Source organism: Excalfactoria chinensis, chromosome 4 (assembly GCF_039878825.1).
Source record: "Excalfactoria chinensis isolate bCotChi1 chromosome 4, bCotChi1.hap2, whole genome shotgun sequence".
NCBI lineage: Eukaryota > Metazoa > Chordata > Aves > Galliformes > Phasianidae > Excalfactoria > Excalfactoria chinensis.
This window is the reverse complement of record NC_092828.1, coordinates 43,395,964-43,416,235: the sequence shown is the minus strand read 5'-3', so window position 1 is coordinate 43,416,235 and position 20,272 is coordinate 43,395,964. Positions and strand designations below refer to the sequence as shown.

The 20,272-nt window shown below is 40.1% G+C and overlaps 1 protein-coding gene across 11 annotated transcripts in view; it reads right to left on the bottom strand.

Moving 5' to 3' along the window:
- The window catches only part of MAPK10 (mitogen-activated protein kinase 10), a 97,242-nt gene extending 78,270 nt beyond the window's left edge, over window positions 1-18,972 (bottom strand). For 2 of the 11 annotated variants that reach the window (XM_072336432.1, XM_072336426.1), the window contains exons 1-2: window positions 18,607-18,930; window positions 13,878-13,997 (exon numbers count right to left, since the gene is read on the bottom strand). Coding sequence is in view for 2 of the 11 variants with exons in the window: in XM_072336435.1 (XP_072192536.1) it covers window positions 18,607-18,609 (3 nt within the window). In the remaining 9 variants the exon portion in view is untranslated. Of the gene's footprint in view, window positions 1-13,877; window positions 13,998-18,606 lie in introns of all 11 variants that reach the window. The other 9 variants (XM_072336424.1, XM_072336430.1, XM_072336431.1 and 6 more) reach the window with 7 other exon arrangements.
- Window positions 18,973-20,272: the final 1,300 nt, after the last annotated feature.

The window sequence follows — 20,272 nt, the reverse complement described above, 5'->3', positions numbered from 1 at the left end:
CACTCATGTACCTCGTTAAGCTGAGCTGTCCATTCAGCCCTGGGGGGAGCACTGGGTTCAGAAATGGCACTGATGGCAACAAGAAATTAAACAGAGGATAGAACACTGTAAATGAATTAAATAGTCAACAGATGCTACTATTTTTCAAATCAAAACTGAAAAACAAAGGACTAACAACGTTGATGAATATCCCTAATTTAGAATTTCTTCAGTTCCAATTCCCACTGGGTGATTATCTAGCTTCTCTCGCTTTCAGGTTGACATACTGATAGAGACTGACTAGAGATATTTCTCCTCCACTAATAGCACAGAGTAGCAACATGGTTATATCTATCCCTATTAAGAAAACTCCTTATCTTTCTGCTCACTCCCAAAACAATGATCTCAGAGCACTATTTTAATCATACAGCCATAGAATTGCTTGACTTGGAAGGGACCCTTAAAGGCCACTTAGTCCAGTACCCCTACAATGAACAGGGACACCTACAGCTACATCTGGTGCTCAGAGTCCAATCCAGCTTGACCTTGAGTGTCTTCAGGGATGGGGCTTCCATCACCTCTCTGGGCAACCTGTGCCAGTGTTTCACCGCTTCTATTGTATAAAACTTCATTATGTCCAGTCTAAATTTTCCCTCCTTTAGTCCGAAACTACTTCCCCTTGCCCTATCACAAGAGTCTGTCCCCTTCTTTCTTATAGCCTCTCAATGCTTTTCTCCTTCCACTGCAGTCAGATACTAAACACCACCTCCACTGTCAGATATTAGCAAGCTTGAACACAAATTCCATTATAAAATCACAGAATCACCAAGGTTGGAAAAGACCAACAAGATCATGCTGACCAACCATCCACCTACCACCAATAGTTCTCATTAAACCACGTCCCTCAGCACAATGTCTAAACGTTCCTTGAACACTTCCATTTAGTGCCAAATATTGCTTAGTTATGGTAAGCAATGGAAATTCCAACAGTCACAAAGGTCCAATACTCAAAGTCAAAATTCTGTTTTCATATTAAAATTACAGGAAACAGAGTCCTCACTCAAGTCAGAAGTTTAGTTTATAAGCTCAAAGTCCTGAATTTACTAAACATATCAGAAAGTTTACACATACCACACAACAGCAGGCATGGCAGTAAATGTAGAAGCCCTTTTCAAGCCCTGAGGGTGTAAGCTGGTGATGGAAGCAAATGGCACTGACCTCTTTATTGCTGAGGTTCACACGTACTGCAGCAATACTGTGACAGCACCAGAAGGAAACCACTCTGCTGCAGGTTAGGATATATTGCTTAAGTTGGTCGGTGATAGACAGTTTCTGTGTACTTAACCCCTCAGTCAAGTACTCTGATATATTTAGTCCAGCAAGCCTACTCCTATTATTTGTTAAATGCATCATGAGTTCTGTCTTCTTCCACATGGAAAACACACATTTTCTCTGGGTTCACATACAATTGATGATGGATTGCTTTTTTTTCTTCATGCCACATACCTCCCACACAGAAAAACTTTGCAAAGAGACCAAGTACAAAGCTTTTGCTCAAAGGAAATGGGAATTGTTTTGAGGAGCTGTAGTGACCTGAAATCCTTCAAACTCAGGCTGGACAGCTTGTCAGAGGCTGGTTCTAAATGCCAGATCCCAGCCAGGATTCAGAATGTCTTGTCCTGTCCTGCAGGTGAGCTGAAAAAGTCATAAATTATCCTGAGCATTTTGCCAGCAAAGGATCCTGGACTGCATTCATGATTGCCCACTACAGGGTAGTATAAATCATAACATAATGCCCTGACAATACTACAGTCCATGGTGGAGAAGTGTCCTGGAGCAACCCAGACAGTTGCTGTCACCCCAGAGCAACGCACTGACCCTCAGTTCTGTGCACCCAACCATAAAATAGAGGCAGTAATACTCATTTTTTCAGGATTGATATAAGGCTTAGTAAAAGCTGGTTTAAGTGCTTTGTTATGCTTGAGCAAAAAAGGAAATTATTATAATTTTAAATGAAGATTAATTATAAAACTGTTAACATAAGCATATTAGAAAAATGAACTCTGAATGGCAAGCCAGCAATTTAAGATGCTTTCTTACAAGATAATTTCATATGCATCTTGCTAATCCCCACTATTCTAAATCCTGTGCTTGTTTCCCTGCACTAAAGCTAAGAAGAGGCAATATGCCATCACTGAAATACTGATTGAAAAATTAGCCTCCATGCAGAACTGTCCTGTTCGCTATATACTATACGTCTTACTGACACAACTTCCAGCCTGGAAAATAGAGCAGTGCACCAAGACACCAAAATGGAATTTGTAGTAAGTCTCTCTTGCAATTTTGTACAACTCTAGACAGTGCACTCTTCCCTTAATCTGGTAATGATATAAAATACTTTCCTAAGTGTGTTGCTTGGATGAAAACTTAGGACTAGAAAGCATATAATGCTGAAGATGGGACAGATTCTGTAATAAAGGAATTAAGCAAAATAACCTGCTTCTGTTTGATGTAGCAAATTGTCAAAGCAGGTATTGATTCAAATCCTAGTCCCTAAATCTTCTGTAAATATGTTCTATGAGCTTATGCTCTGCCACTTATGGAACGTATGCAAATAAAGACAGAACTCCGGGTTCATCTTCAAATAACAAATAAAAGGAAAAATCAGCCATCCCACCTCATCACACCCTCCAGTCTGTTTGTACATCAGAAGCTCCTCAGAAAAGTTAAATCACCATAGAATCTGTTGAAATCCTCTAAGAGGATAAATATTTCAGGCTAAAACAATACATCTTGACAAAAGTTCCCCTGTACTTGTACAACTTCCTGCCAAGCATTTGGGAAAGCAGCGGTGGTCTTCAGAAATCAAGTCAAATGAACAAACATTCAAAGTATTTGCTCTCCAGCACCTTCCCATTCTCTCCTCCTCTTTTCACTACAAAGTGTTACATGAGATTTCACTACCAAACACTTGGTGAACAAACACACATGAACCTACTGCACACAAAGACAAATCAAATGACTTAGTTTTATGTCTCCTAATGCGCCTCCCCCCCAAAAAACCAACCAACCAAACGAACGAACAAAAAACAAACAAAACAAACACAAGAACAACACAAAAAAAACAGACAAAAAACACCCAGAAACAGAAGTACAGAAAGCCAACTATGATTTGCTGTTTGGATAACAATTCTGTTTGGATAACAAGTCTGACAAACCAAAGCATAGAGGTAATAGTGAATATGCATGAAGCTAAGAAATTAAACCGTGCAACTCTACAGCATGTAGAACAGTGCAAAATAGCATGTGTGCACAGAAAAGGTCCAGCTCTGCACCCTGAGGAAGGAGGCCTGAATACTGCTAATTTGTTGTGTTTCACATCTCACAAGAGAAAGCTGCAAACACCAACATAGCTTGTTTTTGTTTTAAATGAATAATTCCATACTGTATGCAGTACAGAAATGTCATCAGTAGAAAACTGAAGTTTAGCCTGAAAAAATTAAGGACTCAGTACCATATAAGGAGCATAATACCAAAGACATGACATCTGTCAGCAGCAAGCACACAAAATTTAATGGCAATATCTGCTATTTTTGATAAGCATTTGGGACCTCACCCTAAATGAAAGAAAATGCCCATATCACATACTATAGAGCAACATTTAACATCAATCCATATAATACCAATAGCAAGAGCTGCAATGAAAATCTTGATCATTTTGATTACTTTCTAAACTAACAGCTCAGAGCCTATATACCTCTTTCTACTATAGGAATAAAGATTCTAGACATAAATATCACATTATTTTGCCGTAGTATTACTCACTGTTGAATATAACATAATGGCTTGTAACTCTCTCAATACCATTTTTTAATGCTCATACGTGGCAATAAAGACCAAAGTTTCATTAATGCAATTTCAGGAAGTCTCCTGGGAGTTACACCAGTGCTACTTGCGTGAGTATAAATGCATTTTGTTTATTTATTTAAACAGTTACATATTCACCAAAATTACTATAAACAATATGAAGTTGACTTATAATCAACATGAAAAACCTCTCCATCCATTGAGGCGTTACCGACATTACAAAGTATTCATGTGCTATGAGTGAACTGCTCTATCAGAAAAATAAATCAGAAAGATAATGGTGCCATTAACTACGGTTATTAATTCTGCCTCCATCTTGCTACATTTATGCCATGTCTGCTAGTATTCTTCCCATATGCTCATCCTTTGAAGCAGTAATTTAGCCTTTCTAAAATGTAGCTCAGTGCTACAGCACAAAGGTCCGAAAAGACAGATGCATTCACTTCAATAAGCAAACAGAAGGCACTTATGGCACTCTCTCTCTGAAACAGATCTTAACTCCAAAAGAAAATTGCACATTGAAACATAAGGGTTGAAAGAAAAAATAATTTCAGGTGTTTAAAGCAAGTGTCCATAGGGAATGAAAAAGCCAGCTGAAGAAATTTTGCAATAATGAAAGGTAAGTTGGTTTTTCATTGGCTGTTTTCTCTTACTAGACAAAGATACAGCAACCAGTGAACAAAGTAAAACAAATGCTGATTTCTGAACTAGGCAGAGGCAAAAGTATTTTGAACATCACTATGATTATGCTTTGCAACAAACTGCAGATTTAACTGATTAAATAAAGGAGCTTTTTAGATAAGGAAGCACAAAATTGCTAATCCTGGTGACTGATACTAAAAAAAGCTTCTGCTTCTTCACCCTTGCACTGAGTTCTGGAATGAAGCCAAAACAGTTCTGCTGACACCTGCAGAAAGCAGGAGAGGAACAAAGGAAAGCTGTAGAGGCCAGGATTCTTCTCCCCCACCCCCTACTCTTCATGTGGTGCAAGTACATTCAGGAGGTATGTAAGGGGAGCTGCCATCATGTATGGAAGTGTGCGGTAACCACATCTAGCATTTTAGACTTGCTGAGATCTAAGGCATTAACCACCACCATAAGCATGCAAAAAAAGTTTCTTAGTACAACAGATAAAGGGTCTGACAGTAAAAATCCTTCTAAACAATGATTTAGAAGAATATTCTCAGAACGTGTCTGTATCTCACTACTAACAGAGCTCTTTTGAAATGACATTTGTTTTCATACAAGCGTTTTTTAAATTGCAGGCAGTCTGCAAAGCTGTTTATCTGGAGCAGCAAGCAGTGGTGGCGGTTGGTCAGAAGGAGCTCATGTGATAAGGTCAGCAGAAGACCCAAGTGTGCTGTGTAATCCTGCAGGATGGGTCAGGGGAGGCCAAACACCCTCCCGATGAGGGGGAATACACATGAAACTGTAGGTTAAGTTGCTCTACAAAGACAGCCATCATGAAGTAGCATTTGTCATGCTTCAGGAGATGGGCCTTGTTTGTGCACAGTTCATTTCCTTAGCTCTTCTTTTTCTCTTTTTCCATATACATCCACCTGCTAAGTACAGCACTGATTTCTGCTTAAAGATGATGAAAATGAGCTTTCTGAGAACCAGAAACCTTCTCTGAAGCACAGTCAGGTATGAGGTTAGAGCTTAAACTGTGATTTGAGTGATCAGCACTTACAATTCAAGTAGGGCTTTGTTGCTGACAGTCAAATTCTGACAGAAGATTGACAGTTTATTACTTCCCCCCCACACTTTTTCTCTGCTGTAAAATAAATAAATATGGGGGTCACATGTGACAGAATCATGAAAGTTGGATAAAACCACAAAGATCAACTAGTCCAACTGTCAACTGCTTGATTTAGAGACTGTTCTAAGAGATTTCTAGGAAATAATTCTAACTATGATATTATTGTCATTTTATTAGCGGTTACTACTGCCTTCACTTTGTTAAAGCAGGAGCTGGGGTCACCAGTGGACCGTACTCTCTCCTGCCATAAATCACCATTGCTCCTTTGGACATATCCAACAGATCTAGTTTGAACCAGCTCGAAGTCTGCTCTGAGCTGTTCCGATCTCTTACAAGTTGCACAATAGAGAATTCACATAAATTAAGGAACCAGTCAAAAAGTACTCTTACTGTGGGGGGAAAACATACATACAGCACTTGCTCAAGGACTTGCAAGTCAAGTGCGTTTGGTGTGCCTTTACTCCCAAGTCTTGGATAGCATGGCTCAGCTAGGATTTTGAAGGTTACTCAAGTGAAATTTAATTATGACTTTTCTTTATGGCTTCCTCTAGTTGTGCAAGCTTCTAATCCATGAAGTAAAGAGTCCAGTCCTGCCCCATTCCTGGAAGTGTTCAAAGCCAGGTTTGATGGTGCCCTGGGCAGCCTGTCCTAGTCTAGTATTAAATGTGAAGCTTGGTGGCACTGCCTGTGGAGGGGGGTTGGAGCTTGATGATCCTTGATCCCCTTCCAACCCAAGCCATTCTATGATTCTACGATTTAAAATCCCAAAAACCACAGCACTCACCAGGTAAGGCAATACTGCCAGTGATAAAAACACAAGACAGCATGGGAAACATTCCCCTTGCTACTGAAAAAGGTATTTGGAGGGGAGGAAGGAGGGAAGGGAAGAGGAATCCATAGCTTTACTTGCAGTTTATTAAAAATATCGGAATCCAATCGTGTCAAAAAGCACACACATTTATAATGACATTTAAAATTTGAGTCACACTTTAAGTTTTTCATTCATTGACCAGAATAAAGTAGCAATAAGAGTGGTCTGGCAGCCTAGAAGCTATGAGAAAGGACCTCACCACTCATTTGCCATCAGCAAAAAAGACACATCCAGGCTGTTTGTGCTCACACCATTTCCACGATCCCACCAAGGTTCCACTACCAGTTAACTGGTTTGACTGCCTGGTGTACAGATCATTGTTGTCAGGCCAATAAACTCTCAAGCTCACCAGTCGCATCTGTACTAAGATTCAAGTGATTTTTTTCCCAATAGTCCTGGTAATGAGTGAACAGGCATATTAAACTGAGCCAATAGAACGCAAATGACAGCTACTGTAAAACATCAAATAGTGAATTTGTAAGGTGGAATAATACAAAAGATGGGAATAATGCAAGAAAGATGGTGATAGATATCCAAATGATATCTATAGGAAAAACTCACCAATATGGATGCCTTCAGTCTGGCTGGAAAATGCTGAGGCTGGCTATCCAATCTCCACAAAGGAGCAATCTCAAAGAGATGCTGCCTTAGTTGTGGTCAGCCCTTAAATGAAGTCTAGGAGAGGTGGAGTCAAGCTCCACCCCTTCCAGGAGCACAGCTGAATTACCTTCACCTGTGCTCCCACAGCTGACCCAACACTTGCCTCAGCTGATTAATCAGAGGTTCAGGTTGTGATTACCAGTTTCCCATAGAGAAGTCAATAGAGTTACACTGAGGACTGGAGCCTATACCTCATCTCAGCCAACAGTGGCCACGTAAAAAAATTTCAGAACCACAATGACCTCTACGCCTGTATTTCTTCAGAATATCAGAAGAAAAAAAACAACAGAGGATTGCATTGTATGTTTGCTCCTTAATCTAAGAAACATCTTGAAAGCATGGGTTTTATTATTTATAGATCACTGAAATTTGTACAGACAGGTATTCTTGCCATACTCTACTGAAAGACATCTGCCATATTCCCTTCTGAAGCTTGATAATAAAATTAATTTTAAGCACAGCAGCAAATTAAGCTTTCACAATGCCATAAAAATATCCATCAACACATGGATGACTGAAATCTAACAAAATTAATGCAGATGCGTAAGTAGGATTATGATACACAATTACCCCATGCAGATCTATTTCAGGAACAGCTCCAGTTTTTTTTCCTTTCTTTTAATTTTTTTCTTTGTTTCAGGAAGAACAGCATTAGAAGTTTCACTTGTTTTTATCTTTAAGCTCTTATTTAAATACACAAGTCATTCTTCAAACACTGGTTTCTGTGGTGGGCTGTCCACAGAGTGTTTGAGCTAGGCATAGGGCAGGGGAGTTAAATGGCAGATACCTCAACGTGTCATCTGATGTACAACCAACAAAAATCTTCACGTCCATGCTACAAAACACATGGAAATAAATTCCTCCCTGATCTTTGCCACACTCTCTTTACTTCAGTGCTAGCAGCTTAGAATGGAAGCAAATCCTCCCATCCTTCTTCCCCCCATGCTTATTGTTGCAGTGCTGGTGGGTCAAAGCAAGAAGCATCCACTATGCCACTGCTCAGCCCACTCCATCCCACACACCGCTCCAAAGAAGTAACCCTGGTAAGTACAGCCTAACACAAGCTGTGATTTTCCAGAAACAAACACAGAAAAGAAGTGGATTAGGAAAGTCTCTGTATCATATACTGCATCGATCTATACAAGCTAACCTGGGATAGTAGCCATGTAAACACAAAACTGTATACAAGGTAAATTACTCCATAGGCTGCTGTACAAACATAACCTTTAGCAATGACTTCTTAACCACTCAGAACCAGAACTCCTCCTCAGGGTGCTTTGCAGTCACAGTGCTTTCAAAGCCCCTGCAGACTTACAATGAGTCTGCACACGCAGAATATTTTTATTCCTGGGATAGGAGCAGTAGCTGCACCTAATGTCAACTAGAAGCCATCATTTGCTCTGGAAGTAAAACTTTTTATTCACATTAACTACCTAGAAAAGAGATCATAAAGCAGGAAGGAGGCAGGAAGCGTTGAAGATGGCAACAGATAATACACAAAAGATTAAAAAAATCAATTAAAATAAATAATAATAATAATAAAACACCAAAAATATTAACCAACCAAGACACAGTTTAATTCCTGGAATACTGGAGAGCTCAATGGAAGTAATCATTAGAGTATCTCATCTTGTTCTCACTTTTCATCACCAAACATTTAGTTAATCACCACTGAAAGCAGCAACCTGGGTTTTTCAAGTTACAGACTGTCCGAACAATTCCAATCCTTAAAAAACACAAAACCAAAGCTATCTAAAAGCATGGCCAATTAATAATTATTTCTCATACTCGTGGCAGATTAGTTGTTCTAATAAATTTCAGTAGCACCTCAGAGCATAGTAAGAATGCAGAAGTGGTGGTACCATCCCCGCAATGGTCCTTTTCTCACCAACCTGCCACCATACAGAGGTCTACACCCAACACAAGGATATAGCAGAGCCTGAGAATCAACCTGTGGATCGACAGGGAGTTGGGAAAAGCTCCAAAAAGCTCAGCCCACAGCTCCATTGTGCACATCTGCCAGACTTCTCACCTGCTCTCAGTGGCAGAGAAATGAAAAGGTTGTAACAACAGTGCGCAAATAGGTGCAGAGTCCAAAAAAAAACCCAACACATTAACAAGTTTGGAAGAAGAAGTAAGAAAAGTGTTTCCTTATGTGGTTACACATTACTTCCTACCTCTTTGTATATTATGGGTTAATATGCCATGACCATACACACAGCTGAGTTTACTGCTGCCTTGGTCTCCTTCCTACCTCTTTGCTGGCACCATTCTCTGTGCTCTGATTCAGCATTTTCATTTATTCCTCTGCATGCTATTTAAATTATCTTTATACAACATGTACAGATGACACTGAAAAACTATTCCAAGATTTAGAGGACATTTGTTTGACACTGTTCCCATATTCTGCAGCAGTGCTGCTGGATGTTTTCCATAAGGTTAAGAGGAGAGCCTGCCAAACACTGAACTCGCCTTCCAGGTGGCACAGAGGTATTGTTTCCATTAGCAACTCAACAAATACAGCAGAGATACCAACATTTCATCTGAGACATTCACAGGTCACACCTGGCGCAGGGAAGTATAAAGGTCATTAAGTTTGCTCCTTTTCAGTAAGAACAGACTGACACATGGCAGAATAAAAGCATTTGGTCATCAGTATTGCAGAGTGACACTAAAGACCTGGAGAACCCCTAAAGACAGACACCTGCATTTTAACATCCATGTCTCAATAAGCATTCAGAAAGATGATGAATGTGCACTTCAGCCGGACATCTTCTTTATTATTAAACAACATCAAACCCAAAAATCAAAGAAATTTGTCATATGCTCCCAAAATCTTGTGATACCACAAATGAATAACCTTCATGGAAGCGCTGGAATGATTTGAAGCCTCAAGCTGTAAGATACTCTATTTTCTTTATTTATTTATTTATTTATTTTTAAAGGAATAAGGATGAGAAGCCTACTTTTTATTAAAAGGAAGTTCACAGTTCCTCATATGTATGTGTCACTGAGCCTTGGGCGTTAAAAAGTACAAATACTGCAAGAGTTGAGAAAACTGCATTTCGGTATCACTTAATTAAAAAATGAACCCTACCTGCTGCAAGGACTGGGAATATCAAACGGCAAACCAAGGATGGAGGGAGAAGGGATATGCACCAGAGGGAGAAGTAACAGCAGAATAAAGAATTCTGGCTTCAAAAAGGAGTTAAAATGTATCGCATAACAACATTCAGATAAAGTTTTTGTCTTGTTTGCTGTCATGCAGCAGTTTTTATATAGACAGGCTTTTCCTGCTAATGACAGGGAAGCAAATCACCAGCTTCTCCAGAAACTCCACTCTGAGCTTGTTGAACAAAAGTCTGCTGTAACTTCCAAACTCACTTAATGTTTAACACTGGCTAGATGAAGTTCAGAATTTGACTTCATGTATATCGCATTCAAACAGATGAATAAGAAAGAAATGAGATTTTGTACACAAAACATAGCCTTGGTTACAAGATACTAAGCCAAGACTTTCTAAAGATTAAAAGGTACTTAATTATTTAAGAGCTTACAAAACCAAAATGACTGTATCTCAGGTACTTTGCTCATCTGCATGGATATATCAAGCCTGGCCTCCCTTTCACACCATTTCCAGCAAAATGAACCCAGTTCCCACCGGCCCTAGCACTTACCTTATTTTCATATTGCAAAATATCCCAGAGTTTTTTCATTACTTTATTTAAGGAATATTAATAAATAGCTTTGCAAATGCTACTTTTCCTGCCCATTGTCTTCCATATGAACAGTTAATTGAACAGTATAAGATTCCATTTTTTTCTTTGGAAGTTAAAAGCAAAGTTTTGGACCAGGTTTCTGACTTTACTATTAAACTTCTACTGTTATAAAAGCTTTGTTTTCATAAACAGGAACATCTGGGTGCAAAATATACAAATTTGCATATGTAAATAAATGATATTAACTGAAGAGAACCCAAGCAGAAGACAAACGTTTTTATATCAAAACTGAAGATTTCAAGTTATTGTGAATTCATGTGTTTTACAGAATGGTATCCACATCTGATCACATGTGGAACTCTTAACACATACTAAAGAGTGTTATATTCCTAAAGAAGCACAATTTTTTCTTCCTGTGAAGCTGTAAATTCAGAGCAAGACCCCACATTCCTCAGTTTTTCTCTTAAATACGTTGAACAGTTTTGACTCTCAAAAAGATGCCATTTGGAAGGAATTTTTCTCAAGTACATCTCCACCTACAGCATCTGTGAGGAAAAAGACACCATCAAGCAAACTCCTGATCACATAGTTTCTGAAAACCTTCTGTTTGTGCTGATCATCCATCTTCATAGAATCACAGGATCACTGAGGTTAGAAAAGACCTCTAAGATCACTAAGTCCAATCCACTCCCACTATGACCACTTCGCCATGTCCCTCAGTGCCACATCTCCATGATTCTTGAACACATCCAGGGATGGCAATGCCACCACCCAGGCAACCTGTCCCAATGCCTCACCACTCTTCCTGAAAAGCAATTTCTCCCAACATCCAACCTGAATCTCCACTGAAAACTTTAAAAATAGAGATGGGAATAATGAAGCTGGAGGAAATTACTCAGAAGTGAGCACAGAACTCATAGAGAAACTCAGCCAAACAGAACATGAATGATTTAAATACTATGCAACAGTATCCATAGCTACAACACTCAGACAAAGACATCTTGGTGACCTGAGGGACAAATGATCAAGTCACACTGCTTGTAGACAGAAGTATCACTATGTTCCATGAAGACAAAACGAACACAGAGCTTTGCATATACCACTAGACCCTGTAAAACTGAGGATTACACTCGCTCAGCTTCTCCAAAAAGGATTTTCAACATATTCACCAATGTTTAGAATATTCATATTGAGAGGGTATGAACTGTCACACCTACAGGTTAATCATGTTAGCACATACACAATATCATCAAAATTCCATGCAACTTCTCTGCAAATAAGTCACAGATATGTTAACAAAATCCTGTATTCATTATATTAGAATAAAATTGCATAACATGTACTTACCATGAGTCATACATTTTGTTGTTATGAGTTTATACCAACTGTTATTATCTACAACTAGCAAATTACCTATGTGCTGCTAAACACAGATTAAGACTGAAAAAAAAACAGTGGTATGGTTTTGCACTTCATTAATTCAAAGCTCAGCCAAACCCAATTATATGAAAAGAGTTAAGTCTCATGGTTGTAAGAATCAACATAATACATCAAGATGAAGGCTGCCTTGCTAGCAAGTACTGCTTTTGGACAGATTCCATAGACCTTAAAATCTTTAAGAACTCAAATGCATCATGGTGGCAATACAGGGAAGTTTTCAAGTTCTAAATGAGTGCCTTACACTGAATATCCACAAGTCAGGGGAGAAAACATCCTGACTGGGATTCTTTCATGAAATATTACTCATGTGAAAAACATGGTTTCCTGCAGTAGAGGCACATTAAATTCTAACAGTACACAACATCTCTCAATGGTCTTGTATTCATTGCTTTTCACTACATTCTCACATATTCTACTCCAGAACAGAATCATGTAGATAAAACCACCTAATCTTTTCTTCTTATTTCTTCCTTCCAGCAGTTCTGCTAAGGATGACAATGGCACATTATCAGACCACTCACTTCCTTATGCTATTCGCTATGTACCACTATAGCCAACCAGTCTCTTTGTACTGCAGGCGTTCATCTTTGCACAATCTACGAAGACAAACAGAACCGTAGAAATTCTACTTTTGCTGGAGAGTAGGAGAATTTTGGTGACTTGAATTTACACACTGTAGCCTCAGAAATGGGATATGACCTTGATCATTGATAACAGCCAAATCAAAGAAGACTTTCATGAAGTCTACAGAGCAAATTGTACCTGTTTCTTTTATTTACAACTGTTGACTTTCTGTTAACACTGATTATGGTAACAGGAACTAGTCAACATCTAGCTGTTATTAAGAGGGGGAAAAATGTGTATAAGCATGTTTTGAATGGAAATTTTTTTACCCTAAAGACTTGCAGGATTTCACAATGTCTGCTTTCTCATTACATGAGATACCTAAAACCAGCTGTGCATATCCCAAGGGTAAGCCAAAATCATCTTAGAGAAAACATTATGATTCTATGATCCTATTCTATTCTATTAATGAAAAGATCCTATAAGTAACTTTGGTCCTAAAATTACTCTCGTAGATTTGCATATGCTTTAAAAAAACCACAACAACCACATTATTTGATTTTCATCTCTATTTTCAGAATTTGTTTTTCTATGCAGGGAAGAAATTTATGGCAAGAAAACATGTCAGAAATCCTCACATGCCTCCTCAGTCATCTCACAGACAGAGAAACTATATCACCTTTCTTCTCCCTCACCCTGAACAAAAAAGATGTAAAACAATAACAAAAACAACCCACAACCCCAACAAAACAAACAAAAACAAAAAGAAAAGGTTTCTCATCTTAATTTTATTATTTTTGTCTTCACTCTTCCACCAAAACCATATTGCCAGTACATCTGATAGCAACATGCACAACACGGCATTGATATACTTGGAAAAAGGCACTTATAACAAGAAAATATTATGCTCAGGAAGCTGAAACTTTATCCTCACATTTAAAAAATACTCAGCATTCACTCTGGCACTGTTATTCTTCCAAAAAATATGATTTAATTAAATAGTATATTGTCAACTCACCACAGCATGTGCTATGCCTCATCTATAGGAAATAGTTTGGAGGCATCAGCTTCATGCATGGGTTGCCATAGCTGATACTGGAGTCTGGCCGGCTGCTGGTACAGCTTTCTAATACTAGCCCTAGACATAAAAAGAAAAGAGAAATAAATATTTGGGTTTGAAGGGTTTTAGGTGAGTTAAACACAGGCAAACTAAGCTAACCCATAACATCAATATTTGCACGTCACACAACAAAAAAGTTTAAGATTTTTCCCCCGATATTCGCATTCAGGGAAGTATCTGTATGGCCCATTAACTTACCCAGAAAGATGAAAGGTTAAAGACCAAAGATAAAACAGAATGAAGTGTTGCTTAAATGGGAAAGAGGGGTCATGGTTTTGGTTTTTTTTTTTCTCCCCACGAAAAAAAAAAAAGAATAAAAATGAAAAAAATAATTAAGGATGGCAAATCCAGCTGTTCAGGAGCTCATGTTCCAGACTATTCCAAGTTATAACACATTGCACCACTAATCACGAAACTGTCCTTAAGTAATTTGCTCTTGTTTCAATCCTGTCTTTTCAGATCAGATCTTCTGATTTTTCCTTGGAGAAACAAACATCAGCAGCCTTCACTGAAATGCTGCGATTTATACACAGGCATCTATTAATGATACCTGGGGATTACACTGAAATTTGACTTGTGATCACAAGTTGGCAACAGAAATACTTCATGAAATGTTGATACACTGAGGCATAAAGAAAGGCCTTGGATTGCTGCTGTCTATGAAATCGTGATGCTCTTCAGAAACACCACCCCAACCAAACATCTTCAAATGATGAAGCACTTGTACTTATACACAAGCTGAAGAAAAAGGGTAAGCAGCAAATGTAAGAAGCTGTGGGAGTAAACAGTAACTAAGAAGAGGAACAATTGCATACCACTCTGGTGCCCAACTACTACTAACAAAACCCCAAGCATACAAACAGGTGACAAGCATTAAGCAGAAGGCATCTGCATTCATCACTGATCATCACTAAAGTGTGGGCAACATTTTCTTAGCATTGTTCTGCAATGTCTTCAAATAACTCAAAGAAAAGTGAACTGTATCTTGGAAGTCATGGAACATAAACAAAAATCTATATGTTAAAACAATTGCTTTATCAGACAAAGACCACAACATTTACATCCAAACTGCAAACTCCCCAGCTCCCTGAATTGTAATTCACAGTCCCCCAAGTTACCTGACCCACTGTTGTGAAATCCTGCTGAAACAGCTATTGATGGAAACCAGAATTTTGCTCCTCAGAGCCTTCTGCTTTCAGTGTTTATTACAGTGTAAAAAGTTGGCAGCTGTTCCAGGAGCTGGATGTACCCTAAATTTTCCATAACCTCTCTGTGATGCAAGCAAGAGCCTATGAAGAGTCGTGAAGTCATGAAGATGTTCTTAGTCCTGGACAGGAAAAGAACTTCAGTGTAAAAGTACTGCTCTTTGTTTTTCTAGAAGAGGCTCTGGTTCTGTCATATTCTCCAGACTCAGTCCAGAGATAAATGAAAGTTAATGATCTTCCCTTCCCTCAACACGAAGGTGAGAACACTCTACTGCCACCAGTATGTTCACGTGCAAAGTTAAAAAGAAATCAAAGAATCGCTGTTTAATGAATAAACAAAACAGACTAAGAAATATTAGGAGTTGAGCTTACTGGCCTTCTATATTAAAAACAGGTCAAAAGTGCCCTTCACACTGGCTAACAAAAGCAGGTGCATCAGGCTAAATGGGAAATACAACAATTCAGCTCAAGGACTGTTCAATTTCTACACACTGTGGGTCATGAAATCCTGTACCACACTCAATCTTGCTTTGGATCTATCCTTGTATCTCATTATCATTGAGAAAGAGAAAAGAAAACCAATCTACTACCTCACATTTTATACCAACAAAGTTACACATTGCTTTCAGTTTTAGACCAAAACCATTACTTGAATACAAAAGCTTTTTTGTTTCTCTGAAAGACATGTTCCTAGGTCTGTCTACGCAGATGGTGCTGCAAGAAAGAAGCTCACAACAAAAGCAACATTTCTCCTCCAAGCTGCTGCCCTTCATTAGGGTTAATTTTTCTTGCAGGTGGCCCCATTCAAACCACTGTTTCACAGAATCAGTGACAAGGCAGCAGAACAGTGATGCTGGAAGCAAAGCTGTTCAGTATTGGGGTCCAGAGAAGCCTGATGACAAAACAGAGCAGCAACTATGGTAGCATTGCAATCATTAGGCCTTCAGGTTCTAATTTCTAGTAGTGGTGTTATAAACTTAAGATGTAATTAGAGGGTCTACGGTCAGAAGATTGCTCATCATAAGCAAACAAAAACAAGAAGATCAACAACACACACTAGTCTTAACTTTGTTCCAAAGGCTTATCAACACACTGATAATAGTTTTTTTGTTACTCAAGAACTATCCCAAGAATTGACCCAGCTTTATAGATCATAAGAGTTTAAGAGACACCAAATTTTAAAGCTGGGGATGCAAGTGCAGTTTTTCTACTTTCCAAATCTCACTATAAGTATGATATCTTAAAGAGAGCAATGCCAACATCCCATTTCTTTCAGCCTGCTTCATCTCCTCTCCCCCCCCTCCTACACAAGTTGTGCAATGGATGACAAACTGTGGGAGAGCTTTGTGGTATTTCCAAACACAATGGTTGGGACATTTTGATGGCTGTCTCTTTGTTTTCTAGAGTCAAATTTAATACAGTAACATTACTGGAAGATTTTTTGCCTTATAACAACTGATTAATTACTATTAAGTCTCTAAATGGCTATAAACATGTCAATGACTGACAACAACAAAATAATCATAATAATTAAAAACAAACAATCATAATTAAAAACAACAAAAACCCACACATTTCCAAAATCTGCTCACAAAAAGCTCCATAAGCACACACATTTCCAACAACAGAAGAACATTTGTTAGCACCAAGCAGGCAGACAGGCAACTGAAATCAACCAGGTTTTAGAAACGTTTGTAATCCTAATACTGCTCAATACAGTAACAATTACACCAGGACTGTGATTAATTCTGCATGCTCTGGAACAGCAGGATGGAGCACTGCGTGAGCACCCAACTCACTGAGGGTCAGGAGAAGGAATATGGTTTAATGGCTGAGGTCAAATCACCTTTGTCATTCACATCTGCTCCCTCCAGGAGAAAGCCATTAGTTCAGCCAGTTGAAAGGTATTTCCTTGCCACCTTTCCTAGCATCAAGGCAGGGGTATGTGGAAGCGTTCCTGGCTGGTGGCTACAGAGCAACATTCTGAAATAGGGTTAAAGATCTGAGGTTTGGAGAACCTCCCCAGGGCACAGAAACCAAAGCAAGCTTACATGTGGGCAAAGATAACAGCCCTGTGCAGAAGCAAAGCCGTCTCATTCCATCTCAACCTTTTCCTTTTTCCTGAAGCTGGCCTTACATTCTCAGTGTCCAACAACCCGATTCCAGGCTCCTCCTGGGTATTTACATTTTTCTCTTTTAAAAAAAAACAAACCACTTTATGCTATTATTCTTTTTCCCCTCCCCCCCAAAAAATCTGCATTTTCAAGGACAGTTAGTTTGTCTTTAAACAGATCTCTGGCAAAACTCACACAGAGCACATCACAGGGGGGAAAGGCTGCAGTGAATATACCATGCAGCTATGCAGCAAAAGGAGCCCATGTAAAGAGCTGAAAGCCATTGAAGACACAAACACCACAGAACATGCCCAGTGTGGGTCACTGGGAGCACAACACTAACACTTTGTTAGGCAATTAGCATTTGTTTTATTTCTTCTTAGGTCCCTCTGTAGAAGAAAAACTACTGATATTTCTTCTTATAGCAAGAGCTTTTCTGCCAAAATATCTCCCTGCAAAGCAGCACCAATTTCACTGCAGCATTCAGCAAGTGTTGAGCTCTTTTGCAGAGCAGCTGCCCTGCAGCATGCTGTAAACACCTCTCCCAAAGCTCACATGGTGCCATCAGATGCAGTCAGCTTTTCCATTCACTTATACTGGGGCAGTCATGCAGAAGACCAGTGGTTACCTTGGACAACTACTTGCTTACAGGATACCACAGCACTCAGCACAGCTTTTCAGATCCTTCCCACCAGCACCTTTTCCCCCTTTCTCTCTTCATTTCAGCCACTTTCCTGAAGGCCAAGACTTATGTCATAAAAATCATAGAATCATTAAGGTTGGGAAAGACCTCTTAGATCATCATGCTCAACTACTGACCTATCCCCACCATGCCCACTAACCCACATCCTCCAGTTTTCCATTTGCTTAGCATCACCTTCTCTTCTTTCACTGATTCTCATTTTATATGGCTCTACACAGACAATACAACTCCATTATGTACTCCTTGCTGCTGAATTGTGTACCTCCCAAAGCCCCCAGGCAGTGATGAGGCTGAGCAAACCACAACTGTTTACATGAGCCAGCTGGCGAAGCACTGTCACCCCATCCATGATGTGCACCACTCACAAACCACCGAAACAACCAAACACACACTTATACAGACCCAACCACAGGAACACAATGGTTCTCAGCCACAGTATGTAGGGCTGCAGCCATCCCACTCCAGTTCACCATTTGCTCCATTAACCTGCCTCCTGCTCCCCCATTCTTAAAGCAACGCTAAGCATCTATCACCCCACCCCACAAGAGCAGGTCAATCTTGTACCACTTGTGGTATCACAGGTACCACCAGTGTCAGGTACCTACCATTCCGTGCTGCCTCTGTCCTTGTCCAGCCACCTTCCCCCAGCTGCACGTCAGGTGGTATTGTTAAGCCACATTCCAAATGGTGCCAAGGAAGAGATGAGCTTCTTATAAAAATAATCTACAGAAAAATAAAATGGTGGGCAGCTGGATCCAACGTTCTCCCTTAAATAATTACATAAAAGAGAATGGTGGAGAAAAGAAAAAGGGGAGGCAAAATGTCTGATGATAGTGGAATGAAAGAGGAGGTTGGTTGCTGAATCACGCTCTGTCACTGCCTGGGAACCATTGTGCAGCTGATGCCGGCTGTACCATTGTGGAAGGACCGGAGGAGACAGGCGGAGCGATGGGGAATGGGGCTGCCATGGCAACGGGCAGGAGCGCACATGACGTCAAAGCGCAGAGGTCTGCAGGGGGGGGAAGAGGGGGAGCAGGGAGAAATGGGATCTGCAGACACAGCTCCAGTACCTCGTGGGGAACCGGGACAGTGTGGACTGCAGGGGGAGGCTGCAGCACCGGTCAGTGTAGAAAGGAGCAGAAATAGCAGTATTGCTCAGTGCAGATGTGCTTTGTTGTTTGCATCAGCTGCTGTACACACAGGGGTATGCCCATAGATGTCCATCACACTCCAAAAAAAACCAAACCAGAATATCTGAAATTAATTTATGTTCTGTGCTCTACAAGGGAAAGAAATCACAACAAATATTCACAGCCACCAATGCAGCCATCCATACTGCTATTGCCAGACGCAGGTAGCAATGCAGCTTCTAAAAACAGAATCCCTCAGAAACCCAAAGAACAGCCACAGATCTGCCCCTTCCTACTGGCACGCTCCACATCTCCAGACCTACAACACATCACTCCTTGTGGGCCCCATGACTCATATTAACACCACGCTTTGAGATATCAGAAGGACTGGTGAAGTCTGACTACTGACCTCCTCAGGTTAACAGCTAAGAACAGTAGATTTCCTCTGTGCACATCAAACTGCAGGAGATCACTCTTTTGACATTTAACAGCAAATGAAGTACAACCAGTAACGCTTACTGCGCTGGACCAAGCTTGCACAAAATTTAGAATGGGATAAGAGCAAGTCAGCAACATTATCACAGAATGCCCAAGTTGGAAGGGACCCATAAGGAACACCAAGTCCAAATCTTAGCTCCATAAAGAACCACCCAAAATAAGACCCTGTGTCTGGGAGCGTTGTCCAGAAGCTCCTTGAACTCCATCAGCCTGGGGCTGGGACCACTACCCCAGGGAGTCTGTTCTGTGCCCACAATCCTCTGGCAGAGTACCTGTTCCTAACCCTCAATCTGACCATTCCCAACACAGCTCCACACTGTTCCATCCAGTTCCGTTGCTGCCACTGGAAAGCAGAGCTCAGTGCTGTCCCTCTGCTCTCTGTAAGGAGTTGTAGGCTGCCACAAGGCCTTCCCTCAGCTCCTCTGCTCCAGGCTGAGACAACCCAGGGCCCTCGGTCACACGTCTTACACTCCAGACCTTTCATTACCTTCATAGACCTCCATTAGATACCCTTGGGAGAAATGGGGAAATTCTATCCTGTTGGAATACTCATCTTCTTAGAAACAAAATTTCATTCAGTGTATTAATCACATGGGACAAGTACAGCTCCAAGAAACCCACTGCAGCCTTCCTGCCAGCAGTT